Source organism: Mustela putorius, unplaced genomic scaffold (assembly GCF_011764305.1).
Source record: "Mustela putorius furo isolate JIRA1106 unplaced genomic scaffold, ASM1176430v1.1 tig00000450_pilon_pilon_pilon, whole genome shotgun sequence".
In the NCBI taxonomy this organism is placed as follows: domain Eukaryota; kingdom Metazoa; phylum Chordata; class Mammalia; order Carnivora; family Mustelidae; genus Mustela; species Mustela putorius.
In genome coordinates this window covers 4,966,803-4,990,480 of record NW_025421385.1, presented here as the reverse complement: position 1 = coordinate 4,990,480, position 23,678 = coordinate 4,966,803, and the positions used below count along the sequence as shown (strand labels likewise).

The 23,678-nt window shown below is 34.8% G+C and overlaps 1 protein-coding gene across 8 annotated transcripts in view; it reads left to right on the top strand.

The window, feature by feature from the left end:
• QKI (QKI, KH domain containing RNA binding) overlaps positions 1-23,678 on the top strand; it is a 160,396-nt gene that overhangs the window by 90,092 nt on the left and 46,626 nt on the right. For all 8 annotated transcript variants that reach the window (XR_006606790.1, XM_045080067.1, XM_045080066.1 and 5 more), the window contains exon 4: positions 20,167-20,310. Coding sequence is in view for 7 of the 8 variants with exons in the window: in XM_045080067.1 (XP_044936002.1) it covers positions 20,167-20,310 (144 nt within the window). In the remaining variant the exon portion in view is untranslated. The remainder of the gene's footprint in view (positions 1-20,166; positions 20,311-23,678) is intronic.

The window sequence follows — 23,678 nt, the reverse complement described above, 5'->3', positions numbered from 1 at the left end:
ATAAAATCTCTAGCAAACTTAAAATTAAGGGAACTTCTCAATTTGATAAAGGCCACCTCTGAAAATATCTGTAGCAGCATCATACTCCACAGTGACAGACTCACGGCATTTTCCTAAGCTCATGAACAAGCCAAGGGTGTTTGCTTTCACCTTTTCTATTCCAGTTTCTACTAAACTTCTTAGCAAGTGCAATAAACAAAAAAGGAATAAAAATGGCATGCATATGGGAAAGGAAGAAGTAAGTAATACTGTTACCAGACTTCCTGATTGTTTATATAGAAAATTTTGAGTTACATACAAGGTCAGTCCCAATAAGAAGAGATCGTGGTCTTAAATTTGTATATACCAAATAGCATAGGTTGAAAATACATATTAAATAAAACTTACCAGAACTACAAGAACTCATATCCACAGTCATAATTTTAGTATAATCTAAATAACCGTTCAAAAAGAAAACTTAATTAAGAATGTAGAGGATCCGAACAACACAACTAGCAGATTTGACTTCGTTAACAACAACAAAAAGAACATTGCACCCAACAGTGATGTAATTCATTCTTTTAAAGTGTATGTGGAACATTTTGCAGAATTGTGTGTTGGCTAATAAAGCCTCACCAAAGTTCAGAAAACTGAAATAATTCATTGTGCTTTTTTAATCACAATGGAATTGAGCTGGAAATCACCTAGAAATTAAGTGTTGACAATAAGTGACAATAAATGACATTTTAACTTCAGGATCTAGAAATAACAGTGAAGTAGATCAAAGCAAAGGAAAAGAAAGAAGTAAAGCAAAGAGCAAAATTTAATAAATAGTAAAGTTGCTCAATGTTGATGATTCACAAAAGTAAAGCTGTTTCTTTGAAAATGCACAAAATAGATAAACAACAACAAAAACGGATTAAAAATAAAGGGCAGAACTAATTTGATGTCACTAAATGCAGCACTATTATGTACCACCAAGGTGAAGAAAGTAACCAAATAAACTTACAGAAAGTTTGTTATTTATGTAGAATCTGTATTTATATAGAGATTTTCTTATTCTGTCTTTTCCTTATATTCTGTGATCTAAGTGAAAAAGCAAATAATTAATTTTCAAGAACTTTCCAGACAGTTCTGTCATCCTTTTACTCAGTCATCTTTCTCTTGCCATATGTAATCTAACCAGGAATGTTGGAGATGTAGCATTTTTTAAAGGAGCACTTTATTATAACCTAGTTTTCCCCCCAAGTCAGTGCAAGTTTAATATACATTGTTGTTAAGAAAAGCAAAGGGTCTGAATTTTTTATCCTACTTATAAGCTAAGAGGGTAGCTTTATACCACAGTTTCAAGGATGCTGGTGGAAGACTTGAAACTTTTGTATCAGAGAGCAGTATACATGTGTCAGCTAGGAACTGGGGCTCAGGGAATCAGTGCAGAGTCCAATTTTTAATTATTATTCTAGGTACTTTCAGTGTTTAAAAATATTAATGTGTTTGTTACACATAGAATAATTTGAAAAGGGAACCTTAACCCATGGTGATATGGTGATACGTCATTCTGTATGTGAGATGGAGTTTCAAGAGATTTTTGTGTCTAATTTATTAAACTATCAAGAGGCACTCTAAATATTGAATACTTATTTTTTTGGAGGGCATATATAGTTACTGTTTTCTGTTTAAAGTACAAAATTAGTCTAGCAATTGATTGTTCATAAGTGACCAAAACTTTTCACTTTTTTTTTCACCTTTCTCAAATCTCACCTCATTATGATAATCTGTTCATTTATATACGGAATTATTTTCAAAGACTCCTCTCATGATTAAATTGTAACTAAGTCCAATTGTAGGGACGCCTTGGTGGCCTTCAGCTCAGGTCATGATCTCAGGGTCCTGGGATTGAGCCCCGCATCGGGCTCTCGGCTCAGCGGGGAGCCTGCTCCCCCCCCCCCCTCACCGCCTGCCTCTGCCTACTTGTGATCTCTCTTTCAAATAAATAAATAAAATCTTAAAAAAAAAAGTCCAATTGTATTCTCAGATATTAGGGTAAAATGAGATTCATATCTTTCTGGGTTTATTAATATGTATGCATACACATAACATACACGATACATGTATATGCATTCTGCTCTGTTGCTTGCAATCTAGTAATATGAAGGTCTTTTGGATAAGATGGAGTATTTCCAAAAATTCATCATAAAGTATTGTATCTAGTTAAATTTGGGAGTTTATGGCCTTTTCAATGTGCCTTAATGCTTTGATGAAATAAAAAGAAGGCTTTTCATTTTCCCTATCTTAACTGCTTTTTCCAGCAGGTTTATTGAATAAGAATCCAACATGTTTATTTTTTTTTATTTTTTTTTAAAGATTCTATTTATTTATTTGACAGACAGAGATCATAAGTAGGCAGAGAGGCAGGCAGAGGGGTGGGGGGGGGGGGACAGGCTTCCTGCTGAGCAGAGAGCCCAATGTGGGGCTCTATCCCAGGACCCTGAGATCATGACCTGAGCCGAAGGCAGAGGCTTAACCCACTGTGCCACCCAGGTGCCCCAAATTTAAGTGTTACTAAGTCAAATTTGTATACGTAGTAGATAAATTCTTTGCAGTTTATGAGCTGTAGACTTTTGAGGATTAGTGTTCCATTTATTGTGTAATAGTTTCAACTAAATGCTTAAAATAAAATCAGTTCTTTCTGCATGGAAAAATTAGAATAAAATGCTCTATTTTTTCAAAGAAAATAAAGTTAATTTGATATGTAAGTTCTTTTTTTCCCCCATAGAATGTCAGTTTTATAGTTGAGTGAGAAGATCTGGCATGGTAAGCCTAGGAAGCCACAGTTCAGCTGTTTACGGCTCTCCCAAATGCAGTAGGCATTCACAGAGGCTTGCTTTCTTTTGGAAAGATTTTACTTGTTTATTTATTTATGTATTTATTTGAGAGAGTGAGAGAGCATGAAGCTGTGAGTGGGAGGAGCTGTGAGAGGGAGCTCCTAGAAACAGCTGTATATCTTCTAATAATATCCAAATTTTTATCTCTTGCTCATCAATGAGATTATCCTAACTTGCAGAGGGAGCGAGTTAACCTCAAAGAGACTGCACACTGAGCACAGAGCCTGACGTGGGGCTTGATCTCATTATCCTGAGATCACGACCTGAGCTGAAATTAGGACTTGGGTGCTCAACTGACTGAACCACCCAGGCACTCCCAAGCTTGCATTTTTTATGGCTGCATGAATTTATTTGTTTAGTGTTTTTTATTTTTTTAATGCTTTCTTTAAAGAGTAGCATGGAAATAGTCTCCAGGTGTTGTCTACTTGGAGGGTATATTGTTACATGTCCTACTTTGTAGATAAAATTAGAGAGCTGAACTAGGGTTGGTATATGGAGTTAATGTTTATTGAACATGGTATTTTCTCTCCCATTTCACTAAATAAACATCTGAATATGAAGAATATCCTAAGAAACATTGGGCAAGAATCCTAATCTTAAGTAGAATTTTAACCCATAGCAGAAATGAAGAGATGAGAGCTATATAGATATAGGGTTGCCTTATAAAATGTGTCATCGGTAAGAATCCGAAGACTTCAGAAATTCAAGGTGGAAGAGCTCCGGAGACAGCTTGTCAGAAATGGGCCTCAGAGATACTTTCACATTTCATGTGGACATGGAGAAAGGTCGAGTGATGTTGCTTCCAGTGTGGCGTAGTGGAGAGGACATGAGAAAGAAAAGTCCGATTTGCATTTCTGTTCTAGGTCTTTCACTTACTGGTTGGAGGACTTGTAACAAGTTACTTTCTCTGACTAAATCTCATCTGTAAAATAAGGTTGATGATATCTATCGTTCATGGTTACTGAATAGGAAAGAGTTATCTTTAGTATTTTCTGTATTGATTGTTTTATAATATAGGCCGTTGATAAATCTTTAGGTATATGTGGTCATTTTCAGAGATATTTTCTTCAGTTATAATGATTACTATTAACATTATTTAAATTGAACCTCATTCTCAAAATTAACCATGGTAATTATTAATGATAACTTAATTCATAACCATTAACAATGATTTCATGCGGTTGTTATAAAGCTTGTTTTATACCTCAGAAAATGTTTCCATTACCTTCATATTTCAGTTAGATGGGGAATAACATCTGTTACATCTGTTCCTTAATTAGCTGAGAGAAAGTGGAGCAAAGTTATTCTGAAGGCATGGACTTAGGTGTTCTGTCTAAGCAAATCTTGTTTCTGGAGGTAAGAGAAGTCTTTCATCACTAGCGGATAAGTGGTGCACCATTCCTTGGTCACTGAAAATACTTCCTTGGTCACTGATGAAACATATTTTAAAGCTGTAATTAAGACTTTGAAGCAAATAATAGCTTTGTGATTTATATTGCTGTAGTGATGTCAGTGGACAGTAGAGAGAGGAATTTAAGAATTGTACTTTTGTTCCATGTCTCTGAAACTTGAGCGTGCTCAAAATGATTTTTAATAAAGAAAACAAAACATGGATTCTCTGAACTTTTATTTTTTATTCTGTTCAGAGATCATAACTTTCTTTGGTGAGGTAGGTGAATTCTCAGGAATTACAGTAGAGTGTAAAAGTAACAAAAGAATGCATAACGTTTAACTTGAACATTATTATAACATTGGATAATGTATAAAATATAAAATATATAAATATATATAAAAGTTTGTAACAGTAAAGAGTCATGAGTGTAACAGGCCAGGTTTAGAGTTAGTAAATAGTTCAGGAATTTTTTGAACAGTTTTTAGGGAAATTACATGTGTTGGCTGAATAACTGTAATTCATGAAGAAGGCATTTCGAAAGCTGTTTTTACCCATTAAAATGCCGGACATGCAGAGTGACATTTAATAAAGAAACAAAAGGTAACAGACCCTATCCTATTTTTCCCTGTTTTTGCTTGACCATCACCTATCTGATGCAAGTGTTTAAAGGTGCTGTTAGCTGTTGTGTTTCCACTTAACGTGTGTTCAGACTGTTGAAACACATTCCAGTCATCGTAACAACATCGTTGAAGAATAATTTTTTAAAAATGTTTTCAGTTTATTTACATCTTTGGATGTACATGGCAGTCTTATTCTGGGTCAGTCATTTTTCACAAGTACCTACAGGAAATGAAAATAATTCAGTATCTTTAAGGGAAAAGGAAAATTGTATTACATAATACACTGTCCTACAGTAACTGTATCACTTTTATGGTTATATTTTGCTGATCAAATTATCCTGGAGGTTTATTAGAAAGGTGTCATTTTTTTATAGCTTTATTTTGTTAGCCACATTTTAATAAGATTAGAAGAAAGTCTTGGATTTCATAGGTTTTGGATGATAAAGGAGGTATAACAGGAGAAATGTAGACCTGGAGAGCCCTGAATTCACTTAGTTCTGCCAATGAGGTAAAGTTATTTTTGCTTTTTATCCTCTGAGAAGTGTAGATAGGTGATAGTTTAAATATGTAATACTTTGGCATTATTAGGAAAAGAACTCTGCTCCTAATACATTAATCATTTGAACAATCTAGTATTATACTTTTATTCACCATCAGACATCATGTCATCTATTAACCAGAAATAAGAGGTATGCTGTTCACAGTTCTTACACCGGCTACCACCTGGCTGTGCATTAGAACCATCTGGAGAGCTTTTCAAAATACAAATGCTTCTGACTCATTGCTCTGATAATCTCTGGGGTGTGTTATGGATACCTATTTATATTTTTTTTCAGTTGAAATCAGGACAACGTTAAGAGATTTAACCAAATAATCATCAGTGTTACAAGTATTGTAGATAAGAAACACAGAGCCTCCATGGGGTGGCTCAGTTCATTAAGTGTCTGCCTTTTGCTTGGGTCATGATCTCAGGGTGCTGGGATCAAGCTCCACATTGGGCTTTCTGCTCAGTGAGGAGTCTGTTTCTCTCTGTCTCTCTCAAATAAATAAAAGCCTTAAAAAAAGAAAAAAGAAACCGACTATTAATATTACTTTGGTTTAACTGACTGTTATCATTCTAATCTTAATTCTCAAACTTTCCAAGGTTGAAAGTTCTTGTCATGAAAAGAATAAAATATCCCAGGTGATTGGGGGTGGGCATCTTTATTTTTTAATGTAGAGGAATCATTGATTAATTGCTATTTCATTCAATTTAATTAATTTTATTATTTTTCACTGTGGCTTTGATTTTGGGGCTTCCTTACAGAGGAACTAGGACTTCTTTGATAGTTGGTTATGTTAACATAATGACAGGCAGTGGAATTCATATTACCTAAAAAGTCATCTTTTAAGGAAAATCTAGGAAGGGAGTAGGGATACTACTAGGAGGTACATAGTAAAATATTAGGTACTATGAACTGAGTCACTGTCTTAACGTCCTTTCGTTCATTTAATCCTTCTAACCTTGTAACCTTTACAGATGAGGAAATACTATTTCAGGAGGTAGTTATTTGACCAAACAATCTAGATCAGTCAAGTGTAATATGTACTTTGGAAGTGAATTTTGGTGTCTGTCACTTCAATTGTAAGTAAATAGCTATTCGTTACTACTTATTTCACATGTGTCTTCTTACCTAGCCTGTGAGCTCCTTCGGGGCTTGTATGTCTGTCCACTTAGGTGTCATAAACCTTGTTTACCAAAGTACCTTCTGTTTAGTAGAAAAAACTAAAATACTTACTAAGTAAATAAATGAATATATGGATGAGTTGCTCAGGTCACAGAGGTAACTGAAATAAGGTACTGAAATAAGGCTGGCATTTGAGTCTTTGTTCACTTTTTTGAGGTAGGGAGAGACCTTCGTGTTTGTTGTCTTTCTACTTAACCAGTTCTTTTTATTCTCTATTACACAATGACCAAATGCTGATTTAGGGTTTGGAGCATACTTAACACTCCACTTATTGTTAATAAATATGAATACTTGATAGATGCTCAGGACCATAGAATATAAAACAATTATAAAGCATATTCCTTTTTTCCTACCAGAGGTCTTGAAGTTCAGTTATGGCAGTAGAGGTCTGCAGTATGCATTTCTGTATTAGAGACAATTGTGTTTTTGATCCTGCTTATCACCGATGGGTTCAAGATTACCTGAAGGAGGCTGAATTAATGTTTAGGCAGTAGGAATGCTGTAAATGTCCATAGTAGCATTAGGTTGGACAGACAGGACATTGCAAAGTAATAGCTACAAATAATAGAGCTGCTCTTCCTCTTTCAGTCCTCAAGGACTGAAACCTAACAAACCACGTGCTGTTGTTCTCTTACATTCTGGAAAATCCTTATTGTATAACATTCAGCTTATGGTCTTTGGCTTCCAAAGAAATGAGACAGGCCATACCTGTATGTGGATCCTTCAAGATAACCTTTACTTCCTTGTGACTATAGTTTATTCATTGATCTTTTTATTTTGAATATGTATTTTTACTTCAGTTACATGTTTAATGTTTTTAATCACAGAGGAGAGGTGGAATATTCTGTTTTGATACTGCCTAGTTGATATTATTCTTTATAGGTCTTAAATTGAATTTTTTAGATGTTTAATGATTTTCCCTAACATAGAAAAGTACACATGTACAAGGCACAAAAAAAACACCATATGGCTTAGGAGTTTAGTGATCATTTAACCAATATATTTTATTTACATGCTCCTTTAAGTTTATAATGCAGAAATTTAATTCCAGATTTTTTTAAATGCTTCCTGTACACAAAATATTTTTCCAGATGTTTTATGGAAATGATTTCTAATATATAAACATAGTAGTGAGTAAAGCAAATGTATAATGATTAAAAAAATACTAATTTGAATTTAGTGATGCTTTTGAAGTAAATTTGTATTGTGTTCATTAGAGTAGCACATATGTATCTTGAGAAATGAGTAGGATACTTGTATGTGATTTGTTGTTCCATTGATAAAATATACATATATATAGAATGTCAAATACTCAACAAAAACTGATGAAAACCTTGTAAAAGAAGTACAAATCCACATCTGTGCAGACTAGAACAGAGAAATGTACAGCTACTGGTTATATACCAAACTCTTATTTAGGCATTTTTAAATGTATTTGAATAATACAAAAACTGAGAAGGAACCATTTAGCTCTCTGGAGTCTTATTACTCTGTGTACTGATACAGAGGACTATCTGTAAGTATAGTATTAAGTAGTAGTATAGAACCATGAAATTCTATGGAAAAAAAAGTGGGGGAGGTGAATTTTGAGGGGATTATGGGAAAAAATTACGGAAGCAGTATTTGAACTCATTCTTCAGTTTCATTAATTTTTAATAAATTCCTCTTAACAGTAAGAGGAATTTGGTCTGTTTCGTATAGAGCTCATGGAAAAGACATGGTTTATTCCTTTTTCTGGGAAACTGTAGTCGTCTTTATATGCTGTTCCAATTCCAAACCCTGATTGGAAGACAGTTCAGTGCCTTGAATAGCTGAGCGCTCTCTTGGTCGGCTACCCCAGAGATTATAGGTGGATCCTTATTGAGCTTCTTTCTCATAAAAATTTTATTTTAAGATAATTTCATGTTTTTACTTAATGTTTAATCTATTTTTATTGATTAAATTAATTAAAAATTAGGCTATGTTAAGGTGGTACTCTTGATCCCCAAAGTGCCTTCTGATTTTATTTTTCTAAATTACAACCTGTAGTTACCTGTTTATTTGCTGTTGTTCAGTCCCTTCTCTGAAGTCGCTTCAGTCCATTCTCTTGCAGTCCTGTGCGTGTCATTTCCTACAGTCCTTTATTCCTGTTAGATTGTAGATAGCTGTCCTTTTGAACCACAGTAACATCAGTTACATAGATCGGATGAGATGCTTGGTGTTCTTCTGTACAAACAGCACGCTGAGAGCTCATTCTAGTCCTGTGATGTCAAGTACTAGACTTACCTCTGTTATACAGGGAGGACACCAAGGTTCAGGTATTTTGCCTGAACAGCTAGAAAGTAGAGTGTCATAAATTCCTTAGAATATCAGCAAATGAATATTCAAAAATCATATTTAAAAATCATATTCTAAAATAATTGTGTGTTTTTTTAAATGTCTGTAAAATTTATTGTCTAAATAAATTCCCTTGGGAAAAAGTACCTTTGTAACAGTGAACCATATTTTTTGTCACTCTCTTAACTCTCTCCTTAAAGCTATCATACTTGGACTTGGGAATGATCTTTGCTCAAGCCAGTAAATTAATCTGTAGGTGGCCTTGTCCGAATAATCATCTCGTTTCTTTATATTGTTTTCAGTGAAATAACTAATATTTTTGTTATTTTGGTTTTAAAATATTATATTTGCCCTTTCTTACTTAGTAGCATACTGTTGTGTGGAAGGCAGATTGTATGATCAGCAGTCACTTTAGCTGAGTAGCACCAAGTAAGTCATTTTTTCAGTGAGAAACAAGTGATTTATAATAATACCTACTTCTAAGACTTTAAAAGAATTAACTTTGTAGGATATAAAATGCTGAGTATGAGGCCCTTATATGTTTACTTTTGTTAATAATATCAGCTATGGCTTTGTCTTTGTATTTCGTGCTGTGTTCTAGTAAAAGTTGAACAGTTATGGGGAATTAACTGTGATCAATGCCTTACAAGGAGTATGGAGGGGAGTTTGATTTTAGACTTCTTGGAGCCTTTTAGATAGTAATTAAAATCAGACTTACCATGTCAGATGAGAAAATGATAGCAGGAAACATCCTGTCTGAGAGGACGTGGGGAAGATTTTCTTAAGAGATGATTTTTGAAATTGGGATTTTGATGATTTGAGGGGAAAAAAAAGTAGAAATGTTAAGTCTTTTACTTTTTTCTTCGTGTACTATCAGCAAATAAATATTCCACTTTAATATTTTAAAACATTTTTTATAACAAATGACTATTTTTCTATACCTTAATAATTCTTTCTTACATGTACTAGATAGTGAAGAGAATAAAACGCAGTATACAAAATTTCACATAGGAATAGCAAAAGGATTCTAATGCTTTGAGGAAGTATTTCATGCTTCCATGGGCAGTAATTCCTTTTATAAGGGTGATTGTTAGTCATAGAAACTGAGTCCCAAGTTTCCAAAAGAACTTCCTGATTGTTCTTTATTTCTTTCCTCTCTGTTTTTGTTAATCATTACCCAGCCATTGATTTTTAAACTTGCTGGGAAATGAAATTAGGAAATCACTTGATCATTTTTCTGTGAAATTGTTCTTGTAGGAAATTCTTTTTTTTTTTTAATGGGACAAAATTTTTTTTTTTTTTATGGGAAATTCTTTACACTTTTTTGATTCAGTCTTTTCAGCCTTCACTGTGGCATCGTTAGGGTCATATTCAGCTTCCCATATGGTCACATCCAGAGTTATTTCTGCATACTAGCAGCTCAGATCTAGAGATATCTTGTTAGTTTTTGGTTGTCATTGGAAGAAACCAATGTACTTTGGCCATAGTGTGGCCATAATTGGCGATATATAAGTTTATTTTGGACACAGGGTCATTATACACTTAAATTAGTAGAAATACACTTAAATTAGTAGAAATACTAGATGAAAACTGGAAAGGGGGATGTACCTGACAGTCTTGTATTGTTTATAGGCAATAGATGTTTCTTGTGAAGAAGTATTGAGAATAGTCCTTTTGTTTTTAACTTGGAAAATATTTGATGTAAAACAGTAAAAGTTCTTCAAATTTAGTAAATTGTTTCATTGTGCTTAATTAATTTATTTGAGAGAGAGCGAGCGTGAGTGGGGGAGGCAGAGGAAGAGGGAGAGAATCTCAAGCTGACTCTACACCGAGCGCAGAACCTGATGTGGGGGGCTTGATCTCATAACCCTGAGATCACTGCCTGGGCTAAAATGAATTGGACACTCAACTGACTCTGCCACCTAGACACCCCTCATTTTGCTTAATGAGCATTTGTTGAATGCCTGCTTCCTAGTAAATTTCCTGGAGGTACCTTCAACAAACTGAATATAAACATATTCTAATCTTCATACATTACTAGAAAATAATTTGCTTTGAAAATACCATTGTTGGGATGCCTGAGTGTCTCAATTGGTTAAGTATCCCACTCTTTATTTTGGCTCAGGTCATGATCTTGGTGTTATGGCATAGAGCCCCTGTTGGGCTCCTCACTTAGCTGGGAGTTTGCCTCTCTCTCTCTCTCTCTCTCTCTCTCTCTCTTTCTCTCTCAAATACATAAATAAATAAATAAGTAAAGCTTTAAAAAAAATATGATTGTTGCTGGGCTCAAGTTCAAGCTAAGAAAATTTTTGAGGAACATTATAATTAGAGTGAGCAGTTAGATTATGTGAAATCCACTTTATGTCCAGTTTCTCAATGAATATTTCTTAAACTAATTTAAGATTGTGTATACAGTTGGAGGTAGTTATATGTTTAAGCTTTGTCTCTCAAATGTGCATATTCATCATTGTGTCATTGGAACCTTGGTTTGCTTAAATATGTAACACTTTTGAATTCCTTTCTTGGAAGTTTTGACATACGAACTTTCACATTAAGAGCACAGTAGGGGCAGAAGTCTTGTACTCATTTGCCTGACTACGAATGTGTAATTAGAAGAGATTATCAGCAGGGGTTGGTACAGTCAGTGTGGTCTGATGTTTCATGTTACAGGATTACTTTGTTGTTCAGATAGATGCTGTAATTAGAACATAATTTTAAACTTCACAGAGCACTGACTCATCAGGTGTTTTTTGGTTTTAATCTGAAACTAATCAGATACAAAAGTGGTTTCTCAAATTTTGAGAAATATTTTGACTTAATATGTTTATGTCATGGTATATGGTAGCTTCAAAAATGAAATGATTGATGTACAATTGAGAAGTAATGGTTAGAACTTGTTTCAGGACAATGGTTTGAATTAACCCTAACTTATTTATAATATTGGATATATTCATTGGGTATTAAGACCAAATTTTAGTTCTAAGAATCTCACCCATTGAAAATTTAATAACTTAAGGAATTCTATGTGTTAAGTGACCACAAGTTTATCATTTCCCTATATTTTTGTTACTGAAATTTGATAAACAGTTGTCTCATCTCGGACAAAATGCGTATTTGTAGATGTAAGAGATCTGTTTCACTGGGTGCTTCTCTGCCATTTGTTGATACTGCTCTTCTTGCAACTTACTCAGGAATTCATTTATGGAGAAGAGTGCTTGACTTGGAATTAGGAGTTAGGACCAACACCAAAAAACCCCCAAAACTACATTTGACAAATAATTTGTCTGTTTCCTTATCTGCATCCAAAGTGGCTAATACCTCTGAATGTCACACAGAGTTTTAAAGGTAAAATAGAAAAAGTTCTCAAGATTTAGATCTCATTGTTCTGTTTCTTTTTCACTATTGATGCTATTTTAGGACAGTTTGTTTTATTTGGGCTCACATGTAGTTGATGACGTATGCTAGGAATTAGTATTGCTACTGCAGGCTCAGAAGTCATTCTGCCAGATAGAACGGACAGAACTTATTGTCTGTGAGACCTGGGCAAGCCAGGTCTGTCTCAACCTCCTTATTAACATATTAGTAAGAATAATAGTACTGCAGTCCTGTGGCTGTTGGGAGGATTGATTGGATGAGGTGGTGTGTTTATATTACTGAGCATAGCACTTGGCAAGCAGTAAGTGTTTAATAAAAGCTTAGTTACATGTGTCGTCATCATCACCATCATTATTTTCATTTCTGAGTTTCTTCTTCATCACCTGATTGACTAAAAGTTATTTGAAATTTGTTATGTTTTTATAGTATATTTATCAGGAATGTAGATCATGATAAAGTATCATTGGCAGTTATATCTATTCTATAATTAAGGAATGAATGGTATTATAAAGTTGCTTTATATGCTACTGAACTTTAGTTTATTATATAAAGCTATATTGCTATTTCCTTGAATGTTGTCTTATCATTTCAGCCTCTCTTAAATCAGTGATTTTAAGCTTTGAACATACAAGTTTTCTTTGCTCTTAACTTTGTTAAGATATAACTTTAGTCTTGCAGGTTTTTTTTTTTTTTTTTTAACATTTTATGTATGTATTTTAGAGTGAGAGAGCATAGTGGTGGGGAGGAGCAGAGGAGAGGGAGAGAAATGTTTTAGCAGCTTCCACCACGGAGCTTGCAGCCTGGCCCAGGGCTTGATCTCAGGACCCTGAGATCATGACCTGAGCCAAAACCAAGAGTTGGGAGGCTTAATTGGCCGAGCCACTCTGGTGCCTCTAAGTCTTGCAGTTTTCAAAAGACCTTGACCTTTCTGTTACTGCATTTTTCTGATAGAATGAAGCAAGGTAGTACTGATGTGATAGAGTAAAGGAAAAGCACTGTCTTTGACTATGAAAATCAGACCTCAGGAGCAAAACTGCAGAGAGTCTGGGAAAGTTGACTAGAAGAGACCAAATGTAACAGGCAACTTAAATATGAGGTCAGAAAGAAGCAGGCCCAGAAACCAAGATATATAATGAAAGGAGATTATATAGAGGCTTATATAGACAGAGACACAGAAATCACACAGCAAGGCACTGTGGGGAAAGCTGCAGTGTGTTGATGTGTGTGTGGTTTTTTTTTTTTTTTAATGATTTTATTTATTTATTTGACAGACACAGATCACAGGTAGGTAGAGAGGCAGGCAGAGAGAGAGGAGGAAGCAGGCTCCCTGCTGAGCAGAGAGCCTTATGTGGGGCTTGATCCCAGGACCCTGGGATCATGACCTGAGCAGAAGGCAGTGGCTTTTAACCCACTGAGCCACCCAGGCGCCCTGCAGTGTGTTGACGTGTTTTTGGCACTCCTTAATAATTAAAGCTCAGTTGTTCAGTAAATACTTGTTAAGGGCCAGATAAGGATAATTTATGTCAGTTATATACATATTATCAAGACTATAAAAGTCAATGAGACATGGTTCTGGTATTCAACTAAGATGGAACTTTCTAATAAGCTAGAACAGGTAATTATTAATTGCAGTATGATACTTAGAACAAAAGATAAATAAAAGCAAATACTAAAGAAGGCGTTCTGGATATACGTGATGACTTGCATGAAGTTATAGGTACCAGACTCCATGTCTGTGAATAGGCCAATTTATTTACAGCATGGAATGAATATAAGCACGAAACTGCACCTGAAATTTGTGTGGAGTGAATAGGTATATGTATAGCAGCTTCTCTCTTTCGAGGCATAAATAACCTTTTGACTGCATTTCAAAGATTTTCCTACAACACCAGTTAGTCTTTGTCCTGAAGTTTAAAATCTGCATTTACTAGGATCAACAATAACTGAGACCCCCTTGTAGACAAGTTTGGAGAGGAGAGAGAATGAGCTCCAGGTGAGACATGTTGAGTGCTTTAGAGACCGTGACATCCACATGTCAAGTTGGCAGTTGAATCCGAAGCAGGGATGACTGCGCTGGAATGCAAATTTGGGACTATGTCAACTGGAAAAAAATCCTTGTTCTTCTATATTGCTTAAATTTGGTGGCACTTTAAATGATGAGACATTGCTCTGAGTGATTATAAAACAGACATTTAATCATGAGTAATAAGGAGCTATTTTTTTTCTACATTGTGTCTCTGCTGTTGACTCTTGAAATATTTGAGGGGCAGCTGGGTGTCCTAGTCGGTTAAGCATCTGTCTTTGGCTCAGGTCATGATCTCAGGGTTCTGGGCTCCCTGCTCATTGGGGAGTCTGCTTCTCTCCTTCTAACCCCCCTCCTAGCTTGTGCTTGTTGTTTGTCAGTCTTTCTCTCTTTCTCTCTCAAATAAATAAGTAAAACCTTAAATATGTATAGTATTTGAAATGTAACTGTAGAAAGAAATCAATGCCTTGACCCAAGTTTCTAAGAGATACATCATTTTTGTATCTATTTTGCCATCCCTCCTCTCTGCTTCATTTCAACCTTTTCTTTGTCTCAAATTATTTATAGAAGTGAGAAGTTTAGGGAGTAGATTCTTTTTTTTTTTTTTTTTTTTTTTTTTTTTTTTTTTTTTTTTTTTTTAAGATTTTATTTATTTGACAGAGATCACAAGTAGGCAGAGAGAGAGGAGAGGGAGGAAGAAGCAGGCTCCCTGCCTAGCAGAGAGCCTGATGCAGGGCTCGATCCCAGGACCCTGAGATCATGACCTGAGCTGAAGGCAGAGGCTTTAACCCACTCAGCCACCCAGGCAGCCCTAGGGAGTAGATTCTTAATGTAGGTATTGGATACAGAAGTGTGTAGTCTCATTGTGCTATAATTTATTATTATTATTTTTTATAACTGAAAGAGAACATTTATGGATAGGTTTTATTGACTTCTATGGTATTTGCCAATTCCAGATTGCCTTTTTATACATTAGAGAAACAGAAAAAGAACACAGGGAGAAGTTGTTTGTATTGAATAATAATTAGGCTTAAAACTCACTTTTGAAGAACTTTGCTTTAACTCTACTAGAGTTTAGAATGGACTACAATTGGATAAATGTGGCTTCTTGGTACAGTGATCTTTTAAAACCTTTTTTTTTTTTTTAAGATTTTATTTATTTTGACAGACAGAAATCACAGGGAGGCAGAGAGGCAGAGAGAGAGGAAAGGAAGCAGGCTCCCTGCTGAGCATAGAGCCCGATGCAGGGCTCGATCCCTGGACCCCGGGATCATGACCTGAGCCGAAGGCAGAGGCTTTAACCCAGTGAGCCACCTAGGTGCCCCTAAAACCTTTTTTTAAAAATCAAGTTTGATAATGTTCATTTTTTGAAGTCTGAGGATGAAAACATGGGTCGTCCCCCTTGCCCACTGGAGATTCTTTGGTATTTATTTCTTATTGCTATCTTTTGTACTTATGTTGCTGATAGTTGATTTTTTTTTTAGTTTTCATATCCTTTTTCCATTGTGGTGAGAAACCGTGGGCCCTTTTCATTTGGAAGCTCTTATCCTTCCGTTTCATTTTAAAAGTATGTATTGTGTTGATGATTTTTCTAATTCCATTTTCTTTTTCTTGGTAAGACATTGGTCTTTTAGATTCTGTACCTCTTGAACTAGTCCTCTAATTTTTATACTGATCTTCACCATTTTCCACCTGTGTCTTTGCTGTTACTTAGAGGGAGAGTTTCTAAATTTTTATCTTCCAGTCTCTCGAGTTTTTCATTTCTACTATCATATTTTTAGTTTCTCAAGTTCCTTTTTACGTTTTGAATTTTCTTAATAGCATCTTTTATCTGTTTCAAGGATTCAGTGTCTTATTTTAGCTCTGCAAAGTTTTAAATTTTTCTTCTCTCTGGTCAGCATTTGCTTTCTTGGGGTTATTTTTTGTTTGTTTGTTGGGCTGGCCAGACTCCCAGAGAAAGGTCTTCCAGTATCCCTCCCCTCATCTGTGGGCTGACTGCCTTCACTCTAGATGCAGAGTGGGGGAGAAGCCTCAGTCTTCAGTATATAAGTGATCGCATGAACTAACCCTCAAAATCCTGATCTGGGGGTACTGGGTGGCTCAGTCCATTAAGTGTCTGCCTTCAGCTCAGGTCAGGATCCCAGGGTCCTGGGATTGAGCCCTGCATCAGGCTCCCTGCTCAGTAGGGAGTCTGCTTTCCTGTACACTCTGTCTCCTATCCCTTGCTCATGCTCATGCTCTGTCTCTCTCTCTCTTTCAAATAAATAAGTTAAAATCTTTTTTTAAAAAGTCTATAAAGTGAAACTCTATAGGAATATATTTCTTGTCTTTTGCTGGGAATTAAGGAATGCCAGCTCTCTGGGGAGAGGAGATGTGGAGATTATCAGCTGCTCCTTAGTGCAAGTCTTCTTCTGGTCTTAGACCCACCTTTACCCCTACTACTGTTGCTGCCATTGCCTCAAGTTTTTTCCCTGGGGGATAGGAAGGGGTGGCATGGGGTTGGGGTTGGTTCCTTTTCACTTGGGATTAGCTAAATCCCTGATTCCTTAGCCCATACGCTTTGTGGTTTCTAAATTGTATTCTTTCCCATTTTCTTCTTCCTTATGAGTTTTGTACATTTTAAACTCTATAGTATTCTAGAATTTTAGGAGGGAGTGAAAGTACATGATTACAATAATTTCATCATCTTTATCTTTGTCTACAAGTTTTTGTTCTTCTAAGTGTTTTAAAACTAAGCAAAACCCTTCATTTTGAAGCCAACATTAGGATAGGTATAACTTCTCTTTTATTTTCAGTTTTTAACTGGCACTTCAGTTACTGAATTAAGAGTATACATTTACCAAGATGTTTTCAAACTTAAAAATTTATTCAATACAATACAAATTATTGTAAAGCACAATGTCAGATTATACTTTAACTTTATTCCCTGTTCCTGTGATGCAAATAATACCTCTTCCTTTTCAAATCCTTTGACTTTTTGTCTTTCCATGTATAAAGGTTTCTCTGGTCAGTCATTTATGGTTTTAGTTTTTATTTTTACATCTTTCTAAATTTTTGAATTACTAATGTTCCTCAGTTATCATTGTATTAATATCTATATTAGTATCTGTACTCGTGTCTCACATGTGCATGTGCGCACACATGCGTGCACACATACACTAGCTTTTAGTGTCTTTGTCTACTAATTACAACAATTCTAGGTTAGTTTGATGATTGGTTTTTCTTCTTACTTATGTTACATTTTCCTGCTTCTTTGCATGCCTGTCAGTATCTGATTAGATGCCAAATAGTGTTACTTTTACCTTTTTGGGTGGATGTTTACTATTCTTTTAAGTGTTCTTGGCCTTTGTTCTGGGACAGTTAGAAACACTTTTCATCCTTTTAGGCCTTGCTTTTAAGATTTCTTTAGGTGGTACCAGAACATGGTCAGACCAGGTTTAATTACTTCGCATTACTGAGGCAAGACCTTCTGTTCATTTTACCCAATGTCTGTGAATTGTGAAGTCTTCCAGTCTGCTGTCTGTGAGGACCCAGCGCTTCAGCCTTGAATCCTGTGGCTGATACCAGCCTCTGGTATCTTCTCTCCCACACGTGCACTGACTAGTGTTCAAGAGTGAATTCAATCAGTAGAGTTCCTTCTAGGCCTCTTCTCTGAACTCTAGTGAGTTGGTCTTCCTGGATCTTTAGGTTAGTCAGGCTAACCCTGAAAGGCAGCTGGCACTGTTCCCTGGGCTGCAGCCTTGGAGACTCCCACGCTAGAGAGCTGAGGTAATCCTGGGGTCGACTTCATTGATTTGCCATCTCTCAGCCTCATTGTCTTCATTACCTGATATTCACAGGCTTGAGACCTGGCATTTCTTATGTTTTGCTTTTTTTGTTGTTGTTGGTTTTTGTTGTTGTTATTTCAGGCAGGAGAGAGAGTCTTGTTCATGTTATTTTTATCTTGGCTGGAAGCAGAAGTCCCTTATTCATGAATATAGGCATACTTTTTTAGGTTCATCAAAAAATATAAGTCATTTTATTAGGTCTGTCTACCAAAATAAAAAAAATACAAATTCTGGTGGAAAAGAAAATTAACATTTTAATAAAAATTAAAATCCGTATTTAAAAATTGATTTTCTTGCCACAGTAGAGGTATGTGTATATACATTTTACGTTCTTTGGCATACAGAGAACCCTAAGGTTGTCAAATTTTAACTTATTGATGCCCTAGTTTCTTATTTTTTCATGGTGTCTGTCCCCTAAGCAAAAGGAAACACTTAATAAGATTTTTATTAAATAGTTACTTCCAAACAACCTCATTAGTACTTATATCAAAAAAAACTTAAAGTGAAAAATAAATTTTATTGATAATTTAATTTTTATTCACATCATTTATTAATGGGATCTCTATTTTTCTTGGGCACCATTCAGATTAGCAAACATTAGGATAATATTAACAGAGAAAAACAGGGGAAACATAATACTTGACCATAAACTATATTTCCATCCTTATTGGCTAAGGTCCATATATTTTCCCTAGCATGAGCTCTGCAAACATGTAAGTTTTATGCCAGTTTTTATCTCCTTTGATTGGAATCTCACATTTTATTTTTTTAAATTTATTTTATTTAAATCCAATTAATTAACATACAGTATAGTATTAGTTTCAGAGGTGGAGTTCAGGGATTCATCAGTTGCATATAATACCCAGTGCTCATTATATCCGCTTGCCCTCCTTAATGTCCATCACCCAGTTACTCCATCCCAGAATCTCACAATTTAGTAAATAGTGACATTGAAGAGAAAAGTACAACCAGACTTACTATCTGTTACTTATATATGGTATCTTGCACTAAGCCAGGTACTTTCATACATACTTTATTTTTACTTATTTATAAATTTATATTCTTATTTTTTATTTTTAAAAATTAGTTACAAATTATATATTACTTATGTGTATATAATATATATAATTTATGTGTTTATGTATTATATCTAAAACAAAAAACAAGAAGTAATTCTGAAATTCTGAAAGGAAAATGTAGCCAACCCTACTTCAAAACCTCCCTGTAGCTTGACTGTGTTTCCAAACTGGGGTATCCCTCACTAAGTGATATGAAGACATCAAGGAAATGAAACATTGATGTTTCTATTACACTAGCATTTTTGAGTTGATAAAAATAAGTGACCTTATAGTTCACTGTTTCTAATGCAAGGTCTGTTGAAAACATATATTTCTTGTAGTGATTATAATGAAATGTTTCCATAATTACTACTTGATACACTTAAGCAGAATTTCTCTTACACAGTAATGTCTATGTGCAAAATACTTGTCCTAATCTTGGATTCAGCCAGTGTTATTAAAAGTAGTTGTACAGAAATGGAGAGATCACTGAATTTGAGAATGAAAATGTTGGTTCAGCTCCTAAATTGACATGTTCTTAGCTATGTGACCTTGACAGCTGACATAAGTTAGCGTTCATGACCTGTTTACCCCATAAATAAAATATGGAAAAAATAATATGCTTTTCATGATCACCCAAGGATGACTCCTTAAGTTTCTTAGTACATATGAACACTGCAGGGGATCTGATAGTCTTGTTTATTACTATTGTATCTTTAGTTTAGCATCAAGTTCCATGCTTGGCACATGTAGGTGTTCAATAAATATTTGTTGAATTCACAGTCATTTGACCCCACAGTCTCACACCCAGCCTTTTTATGAGGAAAATAATTAAAAAGGTTTATAATGTCATCATAGCAGAATGATCAAACATAGCCTAAATAATAGGCAACAGGTTAGTATTATGAAAGATAAACTCTCTTGGAGAAGAAAAATCAGTAATGTGTTTTGTAAATTTTTTAGGAGGAGCAGAACAGAGGCAAGCCTAATTGGGAGCATCTCAATGAAGATTTACATGTACTGATCACTGTGGAAGATGCTCAAAACAGAGCAGAAATCAAACTGAAGAGAGCCGTTGAGGAAGTGAAGAAATTACTGGTACCTGCAGTAAGTAGTAATTTCCAAATCTTGGGGCCCAACCCCTTTTTCCATATAATTTTTTAAAATTACTGTAATGTTTATATTAATAAAGAAAAGGTTATTTATTTTTTAGAAATTTCATTTAACCACAAAACATAAAAATAATTTTAAACTCATTTACTACACTGTAGTGGGCAAACAAAGACATTGCTCAAATCCTAAAGTGGGAAAGCCTGTTTACTTTGGGGGAAGGAAATGTTGAGAGGGGAACAAACTCCGTTAGCGTCCTACTTCTCAAAGGTAGTCTTTTTATTGCATCACTCTGGTATAGGGTAAGAAAGGTCCATTATCAAGGTGATGAAAGCTTTTATTATTTATTTATTTATTTATTTATTTATTGAGGGGGAAGCAGTTTCTCACTCTAAGCAGGTAATGAGTATACAGAAAAGTCTGAACAACTAGTATTTACGTTGGAGGGCCTGTGTTAGTAGGAGCACATTGTTTGAGTTGGCTGTGGGTTCCAAGGGCCTGTGTTAGTAGGAGCACATTGTTTGAGTTGCCTGTGGGTTCCAAGTACCTGCCTGGCATCATTGTCTCTCCAATAGAAAGATTCATGATCCATAGTGAAATTTTCCCATGTTACGATAAAATTTATGATAAAATTTTCTTTTAGAGAAATAAGAGCTAACTTTTGCTGAAGCATCAGATACCATTCTGAGCACTTTTCACACGTCAACTGTTTTTTCTAAGATACTGAAAGTATTAAAGTTCATATTTAGGGATCTTAGATTAAACACCGAAAGTAATTTTGGGGGGTGACTTCTCATAAAGAAGTGACCCAAACGCCTTTGTTGTTATCCTCTCCCTTTACATCCTCTGTTTCCCTCCCCCCACCCCCCTCCTTTTGATCTTTTCCTCATTATTACATAACCCTTTAGTAACTCCTCATTTAGACATGATGATTGCACTCAATTCCAGGGTATTATCTTTTTCAATGGAAAATGAAAAATAAGTTACTATTTTCAAAGGCATTTAAAATGTGTGTGTGTGTGTATTTTGGTAAAAATGATACGAGTGTGGACCCTAATTTTCTGTTGAAAAAACTAGGAATACTTTTAATATTCTATCAAACAAAAATTTATTGACATTTACATAAATGAGTATGGTGTCAGTTGTTCTTTATTCCCTAGATAATCTGTTCTGTAAATAAATTTACAGGCTATAAACATTTTCCATTTACTGGATAAAATTAACTACTTGGAAGAAAAACATTTCATTTAAATTTTGTTCAATAGGTCTTATAAACAAACAGGTTTAATTATGAACTAAAATACTTAGTTGTATACTATTAAACCATATAGTCTTCCTCCTTTTCCTTAATAATTGTGCAGTTTTGAAAAGCTATATGGAAAAGGGCATTTTTCTAAGTATATTGGACTATTAGTTCCATGATCAGAAAGTTATCTAATATTACTTATTGCTCTATATCACTGAATATGCTCAGCTCACTAATACTAAGTACTTAAGGTGACCTAATATAGCAAATAGATCAGTTGTCTGATAATTAAAACTCTTCCTGACCTATTATTTTATTCCAGCCATTCTGTGAACTACTTTAGTTCTTAAAGTTATTAACCTGGGAAAGAGCATCATTTTAGAAGCGGTGTTAGTAACTAGCTATATGTCTTTCAGAAAGTTCGTATATTTCTGTTTCCTTGTTTACGGAATGAGAATTGTAGTAAATGACTTCAAAAGGACCGTTTTGGTTTTAAAGTTGTCTTTGAATAGACAACAGAATAAGTAGTAGTAGATAAAAAATGGCAGAAGCTTTTTAAAAAATTCATACAATTTATATTTTAAAGGAAAAGAGCACTTTTGATGATAAATCTATCTCCTATGGAAGTACTTTTAGGATTGTTATCACCACCTCTGAAGGAATAAAACTTTCTTAGAATTACAAATTTTAGACTAAAAATACTTGCAGGTATGGGTTCAATAAAGTGATTTAACCTTGTAGCAATTTCTTAATCTTACCATTTTGTCAGCTATGCTTATTGTAACATGGCTCCTATGCTTGAGAATTTGTTTTCATTAAACTCAACATTACTGTACATTTCTAGTGATGGTGCCCTAATAAGCAGAGGTTTAAACAAAAGAGAAGCTTTATAGTCCTGAACTATCAAGTGATTTAGGTTTTTACTTTTAAGTTGTTGGGAGACAGAATACATCATATTTGAGAGCTGACTTCTGGATTTGAATCCCGTCTTTGTGGCTCTTTCTGTCTGTCTCCCTTTTCTCGTCTCTGAGATTGGAACTTCACTGAACTCTCATGTGGTTATTGTGAAGTTAGGTAATACACGGAGCATGCTTGGCATATTGCCTACCACATAACTGTTTCATTAAAGCTTGCTGTGGCTTCTTGATGCTGTCTCAATATTACTGTTTTATGATTGTATATGTTTGCATACTGTTCTTTCCAAGTGCTGATTATAAAATGAATGCATTAATTCAGAATTGGAGAAAAATACAAGTTCCTTCTGAATTCATTATTCTTTTTAAGTAAATTGGTTTGACCCTTATAAAAAAAAAATCACTGTGAAGCTCCTTACAAAACCCTTTAGTTTATTGTTGCTTAAATATTTTCAGAACAGTAGTTTTGGATTGAAAATGTGGACTCATCTTGATCTTCTGAAAAGAATTCACATATAAATTCGCATATAAATTGGTTAATTCTGATTTATTTTTTCCTGTTCATGTAAAAGTTAAAAAGGGAAGTGGAGACTAGCATTTGTTTTGGAATGTATTATTTAAGATGTCCTCTTATTAGGTTCAGAATTGCAGAAAAAAATTATTGCCCCAGCTCAGTTGGTTCAAAGGGCTGTCAGAATCACTACATAAAAGATAGTACATTTCTTAATCAGCATTTTGTCTCACCTGCGTGTCCCTCCAGTGAGCTGCCAATAGATCTTACTTAATTTATTCTTATATTACATGAAAACTTTTTTCAGCATTTCTGTGGTTTTCATGTCTCAGAATTTATCTTGAGAATAGTGATACTCAAAATTCTGTTGACCATTCACTCTCAGTGCTTACTTAACATGTCCATTAACAGGAACTTTTGCCTTTCCTGTTTCTTCAATATTCTGCATATGACTTGGAATCTCTAGGTGTTATCAGGTGTCCAGAAAAACACCAGATTCAGTCACGTTAACTTCCTGTATCCCTCAAATGTGCCCATGTCCTTTTGTTTTCATTTTCCTTACCTTTGTTTCAAGCTAGAGTTACCCAAAACCCCAGATCCAGAATCCATGCTTGCAGTTTGGGACCCACAAACATTGCAGTCTGTTCATAACCTTCCCATGCTTAAAAAAGCCTCTTGTTGGTTCCTTCTCACT